We start from the raw sequence: 17,233 nt of genomic DNA, 5'->3' as shown, positions 1-17,233 counted from the left end.
CTGGGCCTGTTCACAGGTGTGGGCGAGGGTGTTGTTTTCTCACTGCTCCCACAGGAAGACCTCACTTCCGCCCATCTCCTCTGCCCGGTTACTTCATGTTGCGATCTTGCCCGCCTGAGCTTCGGCGGGGCCTCTCTGTCTCCGAGGATCCCGGGGCGCGACAGCTGTCTCACCCCTAGGGGTCTGGCCCCATCGCTGCATGGCCCACCGGAACCCCAGCCAATCCTGTCCCAGGATTACTGGGTAGGCTAGTCTCGGGGCCACCGCTACCCGGCAGTGGGCTTGGCATGCCCCGACCCGGATATGTGCCCAGCGAGTAGGGTACTGGCGGGTTTCGCCATGGATGCATTGTACCGCCACGGGTGGGCCCCCGTCGCCACCCCTCGGGGTTGCCTCCTCCCATACTAAAGTTTGATTACAGCCTGAGTCCACCAGGGCCCAGGTTGCCCGTCCGTCGAGGCTTACCTGGATAGTAATTCGGGTAGGTTTAGGTTGCTGAGGTCCCCGCTTAGCGGGTGCGGCCTGCCCGAATGAACAGTCCATAAAGGGGCATTCTCGGAGGAAATGCCCCTCTTGGCCGCACTCGAAGCACGCGCCCCATTTGGCGCTCTCCGTTTGTCGGGGTGGGGGTTCCACGGCTTCATTCTGGGGCGCTGGCTCCGAAATCCCCAAGCCTCCGGGCCCGGTATTTTTCTCCCAGCGAGCCCACGGGATGAGTGGGGCTACCCCAGCCCCCCGGCCTCTGGCGGGGCACGCCCGCCCCGGCAGTGTGGGTCCCCAACCCGAGGGCTTGGCACCCTGGCAGTTGCTTTCCTCCTCCTCGGCTTCCAGGTAGTTTTCCATGATAGCTACGGCCTCTCCCAGTGTCGTCGGTTGGTGGCACCACACCCAAGTTCGCCCCTCGGGTGGTAGTATCTGCAGAAATTGGTCCAAGATAATCATGTCCACCACTTGGGTGGCCGAGCGCCGCTCAGGGTCCAACCAACGGGTGGCGGCCTCTTTTAGCCACTGCACCACCGCCGACCCGGGTACCTCTCGACCCAAAATTTTTGCCTGTGGGTCTCAGGCGTCACCCCTGCTTGATCTAATATAGCCTCTTTTACCTTGTGGTAATGTAGAGTGTCTCATGCAGGCAATCCCCTATATGCCCCCTGGGCAGGGCCCGTCACATAGGGTGCCAACAGAGTTGCTCATTGTTCCTCTGGCCAACGAGCGGCTGTGGCCACCCTTTCAAAAGTAATTATGAAGGCCTCTGGGTTGTCGTCGGCCATCATTTTTACCAACCGCAGCGGCAGCGTCAGGGCTGCGCTTATGGCCCCCTTGGGCGGTAGCCCCCCTGGCCTCCGCCTCCGGCTGCTGTCGTTGCTGTCCTAAGACCTCTTGCACCAGCTGCTGCTGGTTGGTAAGTTGCAGCAGCAACTGAGTCTGCTGCTGCTGCTGCTGTTGCTGATTCTCCACCAGCCATTCAGCATCTCTCCCACCTCCATCTTAATCCAGAAAAACTTTTTTTTTCTCTTTTTCTTTTTTTCCCCTCACTCTCTCTCTCTGTCTCTCTTGGGACCCCCTACCAGGATACCCACATTCTCCACCAGTGTGGCGGGAGGGGCTTCCCAGCCCGCCTTTCGCCTCTTGCCCACCCCAGTCTCAGTCCTTTAAAGTCCGCCAGGGGAGAGTGGTTCCCTCCTCCGGTCCTTTAGTCTCTGGAGTATCCCGTCCATCAGGCTCAGAACGTCCTCACCTGCGCTCGGCCTTCCCCAGCCCTTGGGCGTCCAGTCCGGCTGGCCTCACTTCTGCCCACTGGGCCCATTCCGTCATCTTGGGCCCGCCGCCCTCGGAGTCAGTCTGCCGTCCTCCCCAGTTCGGGGCCACGTCACCCGGCCGCTGCTCGCCTGGAGCTGCCTGTGGGGAGAGGGAGAACTCCGCCAGCCCTCACCCCCGCTTCCTCTCCGTCTCCTGACTCCCCGGTGCTCTTTTGAACTGGTGCGCCCGGCGCGCCGCTTCCGGCTACGCCGCCGCTGCCGCCCGTGGCTTCTGCGGTCCTAGGGCCTGCCCTGTAGGGCGCGTCCTCTGCCCTGCTCCCCCGCTGGGCTGCGGGTTCGCCCTGCTTCCAGGCCGCCATGAGGCCGGCGTCTCCCGTGTTCTCTGCCCGTCTCCGACCCCACGGGCCCTCCGCCTCGGGGCTGAGAGTGCAGGGACGGACTTCCCCGTCACAGGTGCCCAGAACTGGACACAATACTCCAACTGAGGCCTAATCAGCACAGACTAGAGTGGAAGAATGACTTCTCGTGTCTTGCTCACAACACACCTGTTAATTCATCCCAGAATCATGTTTACTTTTTTTGCAACAGCATCACACTGCTGACTCATATTTAGCTTGTGGTCCACTATAACCCCTAGATACCTTTCTGCCGTACTTCTTCCTAGATAGTCGTTTCTCATTCTGTATGTGTGAAACTGATTGTTCCTTCCTAAGTGGAGCACTTTACATTTGTCTTTATTAAACTTCATCCTGTTTAGCTCAGACCATTTCTCCAATTTATCCTTCAGAGCAGTCGCAACCCTTCCCAGCTTGGTATCATCTGCAAACTTAATAAGCGTACTTTCTAAGCCAATATCTTTATTGTTGATGAAGATATTGAACAGAGTCGGTCCCAAAACAGACCCCTGCAGAACCCCACTTGTTATACCTTTCCAGCAGGATTGTGAACCATTAATAACTACTCTCTGGCTACGTCTACATTGGCCCCTTTTCCGAAAGGGGCATGCTAATTTTACAGGTCGTAATAGGGAAATCCGCGGGGGATTTAAATATCCCCCGCGGCATTTAAATAAAAATGTCCGCCGCTTTTTTCCGGCTTGTAGAAAAGCCGGAAAAGAGCATCTACACTGGCCCCGATCCTCCGGAAAAAAGCCCTTTTCCGGAGGATCTCTTATTCCTACTTCAAATACTTTGAAGTAGGAATACTTTGAAGTAGGAATAAGAGATCCTCCGGAAAAGGGCTTTTTTCCGGAGGATCGGGGCCAGTGTAGACGCTCTTTTCCAGCTTTTCTACAAGCCGGAAAAAAGCGGCGGACATTTTTATTTAAATGCCGCGGGGGATATTTAAATCCCCCGCGGATTTCCCTATTACGACCTGTAAAATTAGCATGCCCCTTTCGGAAAAGGGGCCAATGTAGATGTAGCCTCTGAGTATGGTTATCCATCCAGTTATACACCCACCTTATAGTAGCCCCATCTAAGTTGTATTTGCCTAGTTTATTGATAAGAATATCATACAAAACCGTATCAAACGCCTTACTAAAGTCTAAGTATACCATGTCCACTGCTTCTCTCTTATCCATAAGACGCATTATCCTATCAAAGAAAGCTATCAGATTGGTTTGACATGATTTATTCTTTACAAATCCATGCTAGCTGCTCCCTATCACCTTGACACCTTACAAGTGTTCACAGATGATTTCCTTAATTACTTGCTCCATTATCTTCCCTGGCACAGAAGTTAAACTAACTGGTCTGTAGTTTCCTGGGTTTTTCTTATTTCCCTTTTTATAAATGGGCACTATATTTGCCTTTTTCCAGTCCTCTGGAATCTCTCCTGTCTCCCATAATTTTCCAAAGATGATAGCTAGAGGCTCAGATACCTTCTCTATCAGCTCCTTGAGTATTCTACGATGCATTTCATTAGGCTATGGTGACTTGCAGGCATCTAACTTTTCTAGGTGATTTTTAACTTGTTCTTTTTTTATTTTATCTTCTAAACCTCCCCCCTTCCCACTAGCATTCACTATTTTAGGCATTCCTTCAGACTTCTCAGTGAAGACCGAAACAAAGAAGTCATTAAGCATCTATGCCATTTCCAAGTTTCCTGTTACTGTTTCTCCCTCCTCACTGACCAGTGGGCCTACCCTGTCCTTGGTCTTCCTCTTGCTTCTAATGTATTTATAAAATGTCTTCTTGTTTCCCTTTATTCCCGTAGCTAGTTTGAGCTCATTTTGTGCCTTTGTCTTTCTAATCTTGCCCCTGCATTCCTGTGTTGTTTGCCTATATTCATTCTTTGTAATTTGTCCTACTTTCCATTTTTCATATGAGCCCTTTCTATTTTTAGATCATGCAAGATCTCCTGGTTAAGCCAAGGTAGACTTTTGCCATAGTTTCTATCTTTCTGACGAAGTGGAATAGCTTGCTTTTGGGCCCTTAACAATGTCCCTTTGAAAAACTGCCAACTCTCCTCAGTTGTTTTTCACCTCTGTCTTGATTCCCATGGGACCTTACCTATCAGCTCTCTGAGCTTACCAAAATCCGCCTTCCCAAAATCCATTGTTTCTATTTTGCTGTTCTCCCTTCTATCCTTCTTTAGAATTGTGAACTCTATGATTTCATGATCACTTTCACCCAAGCTCCCTTCCACTTTCAAATTCTCAACCAGTTCCTCCCTATTTGTTAGGATCAAATCTAGAACAGCTTCCCCCCGGTAGCTTTTTCAACATTCTGAAATAAAAAATTGTCTCCAATGCAGTCCAAGAACTTATTGGATAGTCTGTGCCCCACTGTGTTATTTTCCCAACATATATCTAGATAGTTGAAGTCCCCCATCACCACCGAATCTTGGGATTTGGATGATATTGTTCGTTGTTTAAAAAAAGCCTCATCCACTTCTTCCACCTAGGAAGGTGGCCTGTAGTAGACTCCTTATCTGGAAAGTGAAAGCGCAATTGGAATTGCAGCTAGGAATGGATCTGACGGTTAACAAGAAAGGTTTCTATAGGCAAGTTAGCAATAAGAGGGTGATCAGAGAGGGTGTGGGGCCCTTACTGGATGAGGTAGGTAACCTAGTGACAAATGATATGGGAAAAGCTGAAGTACTCATTGCTTTCTTTGCCTCTGTCTTTACTACTGTTGAAGTGAAGGCCTACTGTTGTCTATGGGACAGCTCATATCCGCAGGGCAAAGGACACAGAATCTGAGAGTATATGAACACCACTGGAAGCACTAGCCTTGTGCATCATTACTGTACACTTATCCAGAGTTGTATTTTTATGTTGACTTTGTGTTCCTTCAAAGGATCATTTGGATCTTCCCAGAGTTGTGTCATCTGTCAAGTGAAGTGACTCCAAATAAGAAGAGATTCTGATGCTATTTAGCAGGAAATTACTGTACATAAGGTTGCTAAGCAATGTCAGATTGTCAGGGAACACCCAAGATAATGCTTCTGTTACTTGAAAGCAGGGCAGGTGCCTGAAAGGGGATTGTTAGATGGATTTTTAATGTCACATGGAGTTTTGACTTCTAGAATTGGATCCAAGGAAAAAATATGCTTTCTATAATCATGTTCAATCCAAAAAATATTGGTTTTGAGATCAGTGGAAAGGAAGAGTTAAGACAGAAGGCCAGCAGACAGCAAAAAGGAAGGAAAACAAATGAAAAAAAAGGAAAGAGGAGGAGGAAATATTGATTAAAAAAGAATAACAAAAGGAAGAGAGAAACGGTACCAGATAAAAATGAAATGACGCTGAAAAAGAGACAATGGTGAAAAGAGAACCACAAAGTAGTAAAGAGGATTTAGGCAAGTTTCTAAAACAATAAATAGAGGAATATGTAATGGAGACATTAGAATACAAAACAGGCTATAACCTAATGCACCATAGATTTGTCTTTATTTAGAAACCCACTGAAGCTAATGGCATTTTTGTCATTAGCCTTGAGGACTGAGTGTTGGGACTTTTTTTTCTTTTCTAAAATGAAGACCTTGAGATAGAATAGTGAGCTTAGACACTGGGTGAAACTCCTAGACTCTTGGCAACCACAGCACCCTTCTCAGATAGAGATTCTTGGCTGGATATACAGCTGGTGTAAATCAGTATGGCTCCATTGACTTCTTTGAGCAGTCCCAATGAATGGGGAGGGATGCTAGAACGCCAGAGCCAGAATGCTGGCATGGAAATTAAATAACCCATAGAATATATTTTATCTTCTTTATCAAGATTCCCTCTCTTCCTCAGCATTGCACTGGTTCTGTCAGCTAGCTGCTGCCCTTCTCTTCAGAAGTTGTTGCATTTAGTGATGAATGAAGTGATCTGTGCCTTACATGAATCATTTTGATGTGCACTATTGTTTTGTCCCAGTACCATTCTATCCTGAACCTGCAGCATCAGGAGATCTCAGGACACAAAGAGCCATCTGTCCTTTTAAGTATAAGGCAAGCACTTAGCTCCCAGGGAAAATGCATTGCAGAAACTAAAATTCTGCCACCATTTCTTGGGCTAATCTATTTGTCACAATGAAATCAAACTCAAAATGAGATGGACTGCACAAAGACTCCTCTACTCTCTGGGGTGATGCAGAGTTTAAAGGTTGGACAGAGGTGTGGTACATGTTGAAACAAACACACAGGGCAGATTTCTAGGATCTCTGTGTTCAGACTTAACTCTTATTTCAGATTTAGCAACTTATCTCTTTATCCGGAATTAAAAACTAACTTCACTGGTTTAAAGGCCTGGTAGGACTGGACACCGTGCTCACATGATCCAATCAGTGTATGTGATAAAACATCTTTCATAGATATTTGTCTTTTATTATTATTGACACAGTCTAACTATTCACATGGGAGTCTGCTTTCTACTAAGTTACACAGCTGGAGTCTGTGGTGCTGACCCTGAACCATGGAAAAGCTTTCAGTGACTTCAGTGGATGAGCAGACCCTTTGTTAGGCCTATTATTTTTTCATACACAGACCCCTCCTGTGCAGAGAGCCTGCCCAATGCTTATGGAGACTTTAAGTAGGAGAACAGGGTTTAAGTAGGGAGAACAGTAAATTTCCACCTGCTTGAACTGCAGTAGAGAGATCCAAAAGGGCAGGTAGTATGCGGTGAGAGCCATGCAGCCAGGGTCTAGGACAGGGATGGGGAGCTTCAGGCCCAGGGTCCACCTTGCCTGGATCCGGCCTCTGAGGCTCAGGGTCCCCCCCCACACATTACAGAGCCTGTGCTGGTGCTCCAGCTTCCCCATTGCCCCACCGTAGGGATGGAGCACATAAAATCTAATAGGCTGGGCCCTGCTAGGCTCTGGTGTGCAAGGGGAATGTGAGGCGTGTCTTCCTCCTCAGTTGGGGCCACAACAGTGAGGATTTTTTTGTGTGGCCCTCAACTGATTTTTTCTGCGACTCAGTGGCCCATAACCCATAAAAGTTTCCCCACCCTAGTCTAGGAGGTGGCAAAGGTGGGGATTGTGTGTCTTGCATGCTCATCCCCAACCTGAAATCTCACCCAGGCAGCAATGTTTTCATCAACTAGAAATGAGGCCTGCAGCTCTGTAGGAATGCTGAACTGTTTGACAAGCAGAGGAACCAAAGAGTGAGGAGATGCTACCTGCTTAAAAATGCTTGGGCTATGACTCTGGTACCCCCAGCTTCACAGTCCATGTCTTCGTATACGAAATGAAAATGAATAGAAAAGTACAGGGAGACTACTCCAGTGGGCAGGGAACTTTCCATTTACATTAGTGGGCTTTGGCTCAGACTGTGTACTTTGGGTGCCTTATGGTTTTGTAACCATTCCTCCTGCTAATGAAAGGGCCGATCTGAGAAGGAGGAAATGTGAACACTGTGCAGCCTTTAGCAGCACTCAGCAATTCAAAGCAGTTTCTTTGCTCAAGGCCCTGATATTGAAGAGTAGAAAAGAAAGATTCTAGGCAGAGAGTAATACTGAAAAGCCCCTTTAAGAATTTAGCCCAAAGCAAGTATCTCCTGCCCTGAAAGAATTTAAATTATTAAAATAAATGTGTATGTGTGCATCAGAAACAGGGTGTTTCATTTTGTCTAGAGAGAGAAAACGGAAGCTATTACAGCTAAGTGAAAGGACACCCCATGTTCTGATTTAACTTACTCTCCCCCCTAGCAAGTCAAATACTGTTTCTTCCTTCCTCACCCCACATAGGCCTATGTGGAAATGAACCACTGGGCCTTTTGGAAATACAGCACAGATCTTTCTTTTGTGGCAGGATCTATATTTTTATATATGAATATTTTCAGCTGTAGATTCCAAAGGAGGGTCAGCACCACTCTCCTCTTTTTTTTACAGAGGGAAAACTGAGGAACAGACCAGTGACTGTGACTTGCCCAAGGTCACACAGCAGGCCACTTGCATAGCCAGGGATGGAATGTGGGTGGCCCCACTACTGGACTATGACAGCTAACAAATTGCAAGATTGCTTTTATACGATAGGTCACAAGGGAACTCTTTATCATATATATAGTAGCCCGGTGTCTGTGCGTCTGTAACGCTGACGTACATGGTCACGCCCACTGGCCATGTACATCAGTGCCCCGCCCCCCTTCCCCTCCCTCTGCATTTGGCCAGCCCAACAGCCCCCTCCGGACACTCCCACCCGCCAGCGCTGCTTCCCTCTCTCCTTCCTCCGGTCCCCCCCATCCTTCCCTCCAGCCCCACAGCCCCCAAATCCCCCCAGCTCTGCTTACCACCCCCCTTCCAGCCAGCCCCGCCCCCTTCCCCTCCCTCTGTGGCGCGCTGCTGGGCCCCGGTGGGGAAGCAAGCGGTGGCAAGTGGCCCTTTGGGATCCGCGCTCCCCACGCATGGGGAGCACAGACCCCAAACGGCCGCTTGCTGCCCTGGGCCCAGCTGACCACCGCTCCCACTGGGCCCACCTGAGTGGCACTCAGGATGGCCCCCGGCAGGGGAGCAAGCAGCAGCAAGCAGCCCTATGGGGTCCACGCTCTGCAAAGGGCTGCTTGCTGCCGCTTGCTCCCCCGCCGGGGCCCATTGGAGCGCTGCTCAGCTGGGAGTGGCGCAGCGTGCCACGGAGGGGGGAGAGGGAAGGGAAGGGGGGCCATGCAGGGAGGGAAAGGGGCGGGGCTGGCTGGAAGGGGGGTGGGAAGCAGAGCTAGGGGAGGAATCGGGGGCTGTATGGGAGACAGGGGGCGGCAGGAAGAGGGGGTGGGAAGCAGAGCTGGGGGAGATCGGGGGCCGTGAGGCTGGACAGGATGAGGGGGGTGGGAAACAGACCTGGCAACGGGGGGGGATACAGCCACAGGCCGCTTGCCACCGCTTGCTCCCCCGCTGGGACCTAGCTGAGCGCCGCTCAGGTGGGCCCAGTGGGACAGTAAGGGGGGCGGGGCGGTGATGTACACGGCCTCAGCCAGGCTGCCGCAGGAGAGGAGAGGAGAGGGGGGCCGTGACGTAGACAGCCCTGCCCCCGGGCCGTGTACGTCACTGCCCCACCCCTCCTCTCCTCCACCATGGCGGCCCAGCTAAGCGCTCAACACTCAGCCGAGCCGCCATGGAGGGAGGGAAAGGGGGCGGGGCAGTGACATACACAGCCAAGGGGCGGGGCCGTATACGTCACCGCACCCCTTCCCCTCCCGCTGTGGCACTCAGCTGAGTGCTGCGCCCCTCAGCCAGGCCGCCGGGGGAACCAGCAGCACAAGGGGCTGTTTGGGCTCCCTCGGGGTGGGAAGGGAAGGGAGGGCAGTGATGTACACGGCCCTGGCCCCGGCCCCGTCTGTGTACGTAACCACCCCGCCCCCCTCCCTCGCGGCAGCCCGGCTGAGCAGGCAGCACTCAGCCAAGTGCCACAGCGGAGGGGGGGGGGGGGAGAGGAAGGGAAAGGGGGGCGGGGAGATGGAGGAGAGAGAGAGGGAGGAGAAGGAGGAGAAGAGAAAGGGAAAGGTAGAGGCGGGAGGTGGAGGAGAGCTGAGAGATAGTGGGGGAGGCAGTAGTAAGAAAGAGAGAGAACAAGAGAGCTCAGGAGAGAAGACCTGAAAATCCCATTTTATGATGGGCTAATTGGCTAGTTTACTAACAAGAACAGACTCCATGAGCAGAGCTGTAGGTAACATAAAAATAAGACCTTGTATACCCAGCACTGAATATTTTTCTATCTCCATCCTTCACCTGTCTTTAGAAAGGAAAGCAGCTAGATAAAGGTTTTACATGGGGCTTCTCCAATCTATCCCCCTTCCTTCTTGGCATCTTTGCTCTGCACAATATGCAGTGGGACAAATGCCCCAGACAAACATTATTTGTGGTGGTTATTATTATGACAGCACAAAAAAGCACCAACTAAAAGTAGGGGCTCCTGCGCTTGGTGCATAAACCCCGAGGAAAAGCTGCACAAACCCACAGGAAAAGCCAGCCCCTGTCCCAGACATCTGGCTGTAGGGACAAGGCAGAACAAGGAAATTGAAAATTTAAAAAACAACAAATGGTCTGGTAGCACTTTAAAGACTGACAAAACCTGTAGCCGCTATCATGAGCTTTCCTGAGCACAGCCCATTTCTTCTGATGACCGGAGTGTTGGATCATGAAAATGGTGTCTGGCCGGGTTCACACGCGGTGCCTGGCGGCGTGCAGAGAGGACTCAAGCCCACGGAACACAAGGGCAAGTCAGGAGCGGTGGGCTCTGGATTCCATGACTCGTGGGTTTACACAGGGAAGGCAAAAGCCCTGCCGGAAGCGGGGCAGCTGCCCCCGAGCAAAACCTGCTCAGAAGCCGCTGGTACGGGGGGCTCAAGAGCTCCGCAGTTCCCGTCCAGTCCTGTGGCTCTCTCCGGGAGCGGGTTCTGGCTGCATCACACTCTACCTGCTTCTTCACCCCTACCGGCGGGCTGCGAGTCCCGCCCCTTGTCAGTGAACAGCTCCGCCCCTGCTCCCAGGCAGCCCTCCTGGCTGGGCTGCGCGGCGGCCAGAAGCTGGGGAGCAGGCGGGGTGGCTGGCGTGTGGCTGCGGCGTTACAGGCGCGGAGCCGGGACTGACCCTGGGCAGAAGCCGAAGCAACCCCTACCATACCCCAGCTACTGCCCAGGCGCACGGGCTGAGAGCGGCGGCGGGAGCCGGGAAAGTTGCAGCCAGTTTCTCCCTCCTCCGCCCACCCCTGTGCTAGGGCCGGGGCCCACCCGGTGCCCGCTCGGGGGAGGAGGCTGGGCGCTCGGATGTCGCCCGCCGCCTCTGTCCCCCCGCAGAGCGCCAGAGCGCGGCGAGCTCTCCTGCTCGGGGAGCGGCAACAGCGGCAGGCGGTGGCGGACTAGGAGAGATGCCGCGGCGAAGCCTGGCCGCAAGGAAGAGTGGTTTTTCCCGGGAAATGTTCCTGACCATCGCAGTCTGGCTGGCTTGGCAGGACACCTACGCAGCGCCGACCCCTACTGCTGATGACATGAATCTGGGAGTAGTAAGTTGCAGCCTTCCGGGGTCCCCTTCCTCATTTTACCACCATCGCTGCCCTGTGGACAACCCTCGCTCCCTCGTCTCCCCAGGGGAAAGCCCTGCAGGCTCTCAAAGGCTGGGGGGGAGAGGGGAAAGGAGGAATTGGGTTGCCTGGGAGCTGGGATACACCAGGCAGTGTTCATAGAATCCCAGCATACTAGAACTGGAAGGGACATCCAGAGCTCATCCTCTGGAGAAAAAGCCTTTGGGGGATAGGCTGCTTGTTTCTCTGCAGCAACCATTGTATCACGGCATTTAGATTAGCTCCTGTTTCCTGGGAGGATGGAGCTGGTGCTGGGGAGGAACCAGAGAGGGATGTTTGCCAAGACATGGTTAGCTTGGGGCAGTGTTGCTTTGGCCCCTTGTAAGGGCTCCCCATAGGGATGGCGATCACTGCAGCTTGTCATCCCAACTCTCTCCCCAGAAGCTGAACTTTCCCCAAAGCCGTCCATCTGGAAGCTGAAATCGGCACCCTGCAGATTTATTAGTCCATTAATATTAGCAGACAGAATTGCATTTGGAAAGCAATGCATTGTTAAGATAAACATTGGGCAGCTACTGGGTTCTTTAAGGATAGGCTGTTCTGGCTTGGGATGAAAATATATAAAAAACTGCCAGTCAACGAATAATAATACTGAAAATATTTATTCCGTGGAGGAAAACCCCTTACTAAGCTGAAGCTCTGTAGACATCTTATGCTCCTCAATGGGTCCTGCTACAAATCCGATCCAAACAGAGGATTTGGTTGATATAATCTATCAAAATACATGCTCTTGTTTGCAGCCAGGCTTCCCCTGCTATGATCTGTCTCAGGCACTTGCTTTGTTTCAGCTGATCAGCTATAAATCAAAAGCTCTTTAGCAGTTAGTGGCAAGCTGGGAACTGCCCCTGCTAGATCACTGCGCTGGTACTTCCATGGCAACTTAACTTTGCCCTCTCTAAAAGAGAGAGAAGCTTTTCTCTTGCAGAAAGGAAAGTTTATTGTGCAAGATGCTTGCTGTGGCTCTGTAAAAGAAGGCACATCTCAAAGTACTTAAAAAGCCATGTGGCTGCATTTGTTCCACATTGGTGTTAGCAAAGTTAGGATTTAGGTTCAGAGGTAGATTCTGGAATTAGGAAGTTAACTGACTATCTTGTTGAGTTGCTACCTCACCCTGTGCACTGCTGCCAGGAAGGGGCAAGGGGAATTTTTCATCACAGCAGTTATTTCCAATCATATACTTAGAACTTCATAGTCATTATTATTTTCCATGGAACTAGGTGTGGTGATGAAATCACAAGCCAGGCGTTACTTGTGGTTATGTCTGTGCATTTATTTTATGATCTAGGGAGATTTGTGCACATTGGACAAGAGCAACCAAGAAAGCACGTGTGAAAGCAAAGTGCTGCTGCACAATCATCCTGCACTGACTGTTACCTCTGGTCAAGTGCTAAAGCTGAACTAAATATTTAATATAAGTGGCAGATGGATTGGGACACTACACCCCAAAATAATTGAATCAAACATATTCTGTAAACTAGTTAAACTGATTTTTTTTCTCCTGGTATTGTATTTGCCACATGGAGCTCTTATACATTTTATGCTGTATGAGAGAGAGCTGCTATGCTTAACATGGCGTAATACTTATTATGGCAGCCTTTAAACCTCTAGGAGGTTTACTTGTTTGCAGCTGATCATATATTGAAAACTGGCTACAAAGTGGATTTGAGAACTCAGAGGCTGTGTGTGTAAATAGAAATTCACTCTTCTTGAATCAGAGCCTCTCTGATCCATTAGAATTCATACAGTGATGCTTCAAGCTAGTGTCTGTGACTGCTTTATGGTAGTGAATTGTGGGGTCCTCGCAGACACAGGGGGTATAGATACGATATGATGACAGTCCCCTTACCTGGGACAAATTATCGGGTACTATGCTTTTTAAAAACAAACCTCAGTTAAGCAGGGAACATGCAGTAGATGATCTAAAATGGGTCTCTCTGTGACTTCTCCCTTGCAGTGTGTGTGTGTGCTTCTCCCATGGCCAGTTGTGTATGTGTAGCAGATCAATCGCCTTGTTTTTGACATTGCTGCTGGAATTAAGCAGGAGTCTGAATATAAAGATGGCTTTTGTTTATTTCCAATAATCAGCAGTGAAGAGAAGGCAGTTCCGCAGGGGTTTGTGAGGAAAATCCTTGTTTGAAGTGGATGTTTTGAGAAGATTTATTTGATATCCACTTGATGCATCAAATAAGAAATTAAGGGTCTGTGAGGCATTTCAATCAAATGTTTGAAAATAAGGACTATTTGAAACCATGGTAATGGAGAGCTCCACTAACCTTAGACAAACCCAATTCTCCCAGCAACTCTCTGCAGCAAATACAGCGCTGTGTTAACAGAGGTGTTAGTTTGAATTTATTGCTCCCTCCTCTGCACATCGTAGCTAAAAAGGCTTTTCCAGGTGGACAAAGGCACAGAACCAAAATGTGAACCTGAGTCTAGTGCTAGTATACAATATAGGCACAAGAGGCCAGGTTAAACTTTGGCAAAAGCAAAGAGAGGTGTAATTCAAAGGCAGAGCTTGCTAGAGTACTGCCCATAGCAGTATGATAGTGAATCTTTACCACTAGAATATACTGCCCTATGCATGAATCTAGCTTGGTTGCTACATATTTCTTCTTCTTCTTCTTTAACTAATCTCTCAAAGAGAGGGAGGAATGAATGGAGAATTGAAATTGTCCTTTAATATGAAGACATTGTTTCTAAAGTTTGACACTGATCATTTTGACACTCTTTTAAAAATATATATAAAATGACAGTATCTGATTCAGTGTCCAAAGCACAATATATATGTGCGTGTGTGTATAAATTCACTGCTCTGTCGTCTTTTGTCTTGAAAGCCTCTGGGATCACACATGCAAAAAAATGAACATATGTCAGAAGTAAAGGGGGTACCAAGATTTCCTTTGACTTCAGGAGGTTTTGAATTGGGCCCTAAGAGAGATCTGTCTCCTGACCTTGATTGCTGTGGAAGCCAGCTCGGTAAACCTGTGTGCTAAGAGGACTGACCTGGAGACATATTGGAGATCCTGCTGTTGTAGCAATTCAGCGCTTGCTGTTAAAAGCAAGCCAGCTCCTGGCAGCTGAGCTGTATTACCATGTGATGTGGATGATGGAAAATCCTCACATAAGCTGTCTATGGGGACAGATTTTGTATCAAGTTAGGGCAAAACATGAGTGCCTTTAACTGGACGGATATCCAAACAGAGCCCAGTTTGCAATAACCAAACTATCTGGCAATGGGGGCTGCTGCAGCAGCACTGTTATCACGGGGGTATGTGTGGGGGACCTGCTACAGGGAGACATGTGAAACGGAAGCAGCAGCTTTGTTAGGTTTACAGAGGCTCCCTGCTCTCAGAATGAACTGTCATGTCCCAAAGGGGACAACTGTTATGTCAGTTGTCCCATCTCACAGCTGTTCTGTGAAAAGAATTTGTTCTCTTTGCTGTACAATCAGTGCCATGCTGTGTTGTTTCCAAGGTTTTTTTTTCCCCAGGGGAAACGTAGGCGTTTGCATTCATTAACTGAGGCTATGGACTAATGGACCTGCGCCTCTTCTCCTCTACCTGCTCATACCCCAAATGTTCCTTTGTTCCCATGGCAGGCAGGATTTCTGTTGCCTTTGTTCCTGCTTTCCAACTGAATGAGAAGGGTGCACTTATGAAGGGAGCAGACATAGAGCTCTTCCAGCTAGCAGGACTCTTAATGGGTGCACAGGTTTTTCTGGATAAACTAAAGAAGGGGTAGGGGGAAGAAGAGAGAGCTCTTACGTAGATGGGGTAAACTAGTATTCTGTGCAGTGCATTCCTCCAGTCCTGCTTCCAAAGCAAAATCTGCACCAGAGAGCATGGGAAAGGGGCTGGCTCTGAATGGACCAGTCTGACTTTAGAGTCGTTCAAGCAGTTCGCACAGCAACCTCAGTTCTGTGGCTGTCACCGTCAGACATCAGTTGTTCCTTTCTTTTGCCAATCATCTGTCCCCACTGCATCCCACAGCACTTACATGCTTTGCCATGCTTCTGCATTTAAATGCAGATTAGAGGTGGCAGTGTCTTCCCTACACATTCGTTTTATGGCCCAGAGCTTGAGAGGATTAGTCATTAAAGAAAACAAAAAACACTGTCGATCCTGGTACTAAAGTAGGCTATAATTCCTGTTGAAGAAATCAACATCTTCCTGGTCCACTGTCGCTGCTAATGGGCAAGAACATACAAGTTTGAACTGGCAAATCCTCCAGGCGAGCCAAAACAATAATACAGCATATTGCGAAAGAGTTTTGCTTGGCTTCCCTTACCTTTTGTAATTTCTGCTTCTCTTTGACCAGGCATATTGACTCTTCCAGGTTCCAAATCTTTTTTCCAAGAGTGTTCAGTTTCCATGTAAGAATTCAGACATTGGCTATGTTTTAAGGTATCTCTTGAAGCCAAGGTACATTAGCTTGACACAGGGTAGACTGGGAGTTTTCCAGCAGGCCGGCTCTTGGTAAAGCATTTAATCTGGTGTTAATACTCTGTCTGGTTAGAACTGTTACTTCCTTTTTAAATTTCAGACTGTCAGCCATCAGATACTGTAATGCAATTTAGCCCTGTGCTCAGTCACTATTGTGGGCCTGGCAGTTTGAATTACTGGTGGTAGTTAAGCTAAATTACTCAATATAATGAGACTCTGCTTTTAGCAATGGTTCCAAGTCAGTGTGTGGAGCACTGGCAATGGCAGCTTTCCAGCAGATCTGGCGAACGAATCTTGATGGGTATTAATTAGACTCACCCTCCTTCCCTAGCTGGCTCTCTCTATTCTTTATTTTTGGTCTCGAGTATTGAATGTGAAACATTGAGGGCCAAATCTGGAGGCTGTGTGCCAAGTGGGATAAGAAGGCCTTGGCCAGCTGCAGCTAAGGGAGTCGGGGTAGTGTAACTTGACACATGAAAGGGCAGAAGACAGATGTGGTAGGGAAAGCAACAAATAGGAGGTGAAAGTTAAAACAGACCCTATTTGATTCTTCTCAGCACACAGTGCTATTAACTTATGCTTTGCTTTGTCCTTTTGGATTGCAAATTCTATAATCTTAGGCCTGCTTTCGCGTGTGTAACTGATACCACATTACACCTCACCTCTGAATCTATCCCAGGGCACCTTAGAGTCACAGATTTAAAATCTCATCGAGGTGCAAGCAGTTTTTTCCCAGTGAAGAATGGATTTACTTTTTGTGTGCGCGCGCATGTGCATGGATGTGTATGCAGAGAAGACTTTGGGATAAGCCCTCATCAACCAAGGTCCTACTTGCATTATGTAATAGGGAAAATTTCCCATCCCTTTTAATAAGAGGTGAGCTTGGCACTCGTTTTCCTGACTAAAATGACCCTTTTCTTCATTGCCCTGCATTTCTTGGAGGCTACAGAGTTGTCTCTGCAGCAGAGTTGTCTCTGCAGGTGTGTTCATTTTTTTTAACGTGCTTTGGAAAGCTGCTGTATCCTTGTCAGTTGTTATTTTAATTAGAAAGTTATCTGGGTCCTATAGTTCTTTGTCATTCTCCTTCATTAAAGTGTAATTTCATGTGCAAAGTGAGTGTGTAAAACACAGCACCTTCTGAGTCAGTGGATCTTTCTCCTGTATAGTCAGAGGCAGATCTTACAGAGCCAGTGAAGCTCAGAGAGAACCCTATAACACCTTGAACATCAGCTACTGATAACTCAGTTTTTGTTTCTTACCTCTGCCAGACCACTAAAGGGCATGAATTTGGCACAGATTTGATTAGGGTGGATTTGTAAAAACAGGATTGCTTAGCTATAACCAATGCCCAAGTTTGGCCTGCAGATGCATTATTACTCCTGATGCTACATGAGACGTTGAGCGCCATCAACAAGATGCCTTATTTATTTCCAGGTTCGCAGAGATTTACAACAGGGACCAGGGTTGTATAGCTTTCATGAAGGGTATAATTTGGCCATCTGAGCCTTTGTTTCTGGTGATGCTATAGGAGATG

General features: G+C 48.9%; 1 protein-coding gene across 2 annotated transcripts in view; it reads left to right on the top strand.

Annotated features, from left to right (window-relative positions):
* Nucleotides 1–10,224: 10,224 nt before the first annotated feature.
* The window catches only part of MMP17 (matrix metallopeptidase 17), a 180,868-nt gene continuing 173,859 nt past the window's right edge, over nucleotides 10,225–17,233 (top strand). Inside the window, exon 1 of one of the 2 annotated variants that reach the window (XM_075898412.2) lies at nucleotides 10,225–11,179. In XM_075898412.2, coding sequence (XP_075754527.1) covers nucleotides 11,045–11,179 — 135 coding nt within the window. In that variant the 5' untranslated portion in view covers nucleotides 10,225–11,044. The remainder of the gene's footprint in view (nucleotides 11,180–17,233) is intronic. The other variant, XM_075898411.2, reaches the window with a different exon arrangement.

This window comes from Pelodiscus sinensis, chromosome Z, assembly GCF_052426305.1.
Source record: "Pelodiscus sinensis isolate ZL-2025 chromosome Z, ASM5242630v1, whole genome shotgun sequence".
Classification (NCBI taxonomy): domain Eukaryota; kingdom Metazoa; phylum Chordata; order Testudines; family Trionychidae; genus Pelodiscus; species Pelodiscus sinensis.
The sequence above is the reverse complement of the archived record's forward strand: the minus strand, read 5'-3'. Positions and strand labels throughout refer to the sequence as shown.